We start from the raw sequence: 2375 nt of genomic DNA on the forward strand, positions 1-2375 counted from the left end.
TTCCACTTGTGCTGACCAGTACAAGCCTTGTGTCTTATATATCATAGTTAATGAGTCTATGCTGTGCCTAGACTGTCCAGTGTTATTGTATGTTTGGAAATATTTTTCTATGTCTATACTATTTACTCATACTTGTACTAACTCATGTTGGGGAAAAACTTTTCAATACTTCTAATCTCCAAGCAGATGCAGGGAGGGACACTCAGCCACCCATGAATGTACTGTCTTTGCATATTTGTGAACTAAGGAGTGAGTGAGTGATTGAGTAAAAATTAATCATAAAATGTGATTCTCCCAGAAGTTTCACCTGCTGGAAGTCTTGTAGATAAAACTTTCACTTCCCCTTACAAGTCACGTTGTTGTCTAACCTGTTGAGTTGTGTTACTTATAAGGTGAACAGTACTGTTGTTTCCTATAGTAACTTGTGAAGCCATTAGTTACAGTAAAGTTAACCAGAGGTTAGTAGATACAGTATCTTGAGTTTCAGCCTAGTCAGTTTACCCATACTCTCGGAGCCCCTGTAAACTAACTAGGCTGATACTTTGAAGCTGTAGATATAACATCCATAACAGGGACAAATTACTGTCACATGCAAAATTTATGTAGATCAAAAGCGATGTAAATAATTACAAAAGATCAATCTATAAAGAAATCAGAGTGAGTGTACATTGTGTTATGTCGGCGAGAGGTGTTTCTAAGCTAAATAAATAGCAAATTCTATCATTATGAATTCTTGTTGTGCTTTTTGAATGTACCATACGAAGGGCAGATGTGTGTTTGTCATGTGTATATAATATTCTGTATAACAGAATACAAAATCAATTCATGTTACTTTTTTGCTGTAGCATTCTAATAGTAAAAGAACCCAACGCAATTATGTGAAAGGGCAGTGGTTGGCTGAAAAAGCCAAGCTTTAGCGGGACGCATGGTCCTGCAGCCATAGAAAAAGCATACAGTTTGCCCCATTCTGGGGATGACTGCTTTACCCTTTTTAAACTCTACCAGCAAGGGGTTCATTCAATACGTCTTATTGATTGAACCTTTTTGCTACTAGTAATAAAACTCTTTGTATTATTTTTCACCAGCCAGTGTTTTGGTGATTGTCTGTCTTCAGGGCAATACTGACTAGTTCTACTTCACACTTCTGCTGCAGTACTCCACACTGCGGCTAGGTGTCACTGCTGCAGCGTGATCAATGCGGACCCAAAATGTCCTTTACGCATACGTACACATGCTATATTGCTATACATGGAAAGATGAGCTGAGTATCTCTGCTTTAAAAAACACTACCCCGGTCTGAAGGGTTTGATCAAGACGACAAACCATGGTTTCAAACTGCAATATTTTGAAAATATTGCACTTTGAGAAAAAACGCATATGGACTTGATATCCCTAGCTACTCACACACTCACTCTCCGGTTTATCGTCTGTTGTTCCCCATCCTGTGGGGGTTAGACGTGCTTGCATGTAGATGAGGGGGCTCGCCAGCGTCCTTTATCATTTGAGTTGACACTCTGTTTTTAAAAGCGACAGACATAGATTACCCCACAGATAAAGGAGGGTCTGCATGCTCTTTTACGTAAGGCGTAGGCAGCCTATTTTATTTCTCGTAATTCGTAGGGAAAATCATCATATCTATTTAATTCGTAGCGAGGCGACCAAATTTAGCGTAATTGCCTTCCTTGATTTAGAGTAATACGTAGGGGGTTCTTCTGAATTTAGCGTAAATCGTTGTCGGGATCCCCCATGCAGACCCTCATAAAGGTGAACTAGTGTAACATGCTACATCAGTGCCAGAAGGATACAGCTCAGCTCGGCTTGTGTTGTGGTCAGCACCTGTTCGTAGTACTTCTCCAGCTGAACACTCCGATGTAGATAATACCCCACAGATAAAGTAATGAGCTAGTGTTACAGTCTACAGAGACAGAAGGATACAGCTCAGCTCTGCCTGTGTTGTGGTCAGCACCTGTTCGTAGTACTTCTCCAGCTGAACACTCCTCTCCTTTGCCTTGTTGCACATGTACTCCTGGTACGTGCGCTCCTGGTGTGACTGCAGGGGAGGAACAACAGTTACACATGTACTCCTGGTACGTGCGCTCCTGGTGAGACTGCAGGGGGGGAACAACAGTTACACATGTACTCCTGGTACGTGCGCTCCTGGTGAGACTGCAGGGGGGGAACCAACACTTTCACTCACATCTTCTGAAACATCTTCTCATTTCTTTACCAGTAAATACCTGCTGTGCATGTCCCAGGGTATGTCTTATCAGGTTTGTTTGTTTGTTTGTTAATTTTCAAACGCCTCGGTAGCCTATTCAGTTTAGAGAAACTGGTTTTCAATAGGGCCCAGTATTTACATACAGGAAATAAAAGCA

At 41.4% G+C, this 2375-nt stretch overlaps 1 protein-coding gene across 1 annotated transcript in view; it reads right to left on the reverse strand.

Annotated features, from left to right (window-relative positions):
* Positions 1-1915: 1915 nt before the first annotated feature.
* The window catches only part of LOC118422042 (E3 ubiquitin-protein ligase CCNB1IP1-like), a 2922-nt gene continuing 2462 nt past the window's right edge, over positions 1916-2375 (reverse strand). The window contains exon 5 of the mRNA XM_035829547.1: positions 1916-2050. Within this exon, the coding sequence (XP_035685440.1) occupies positions 1916-2050 (135 nt within the window). The remainder of the gene's footprint in view (positions 2051-2375) is intronic.

The sequence above is a fragment of the Branchiostoma floridae genome, chromosome 8, assembly GCF_000003815.2.
Source record: "Branchiostoma floridae strain S238N-H82 chromosome 8, Bfl_VNyyK, whole genome shotgun sequence".
Taxonomy (NCBI): Eukaryota; Metazoa; Chordata; class Leptocardii; order Amphioxiformes; family Branchiostomatidae; genus Branchiostoma; species Branchiostoma floridae.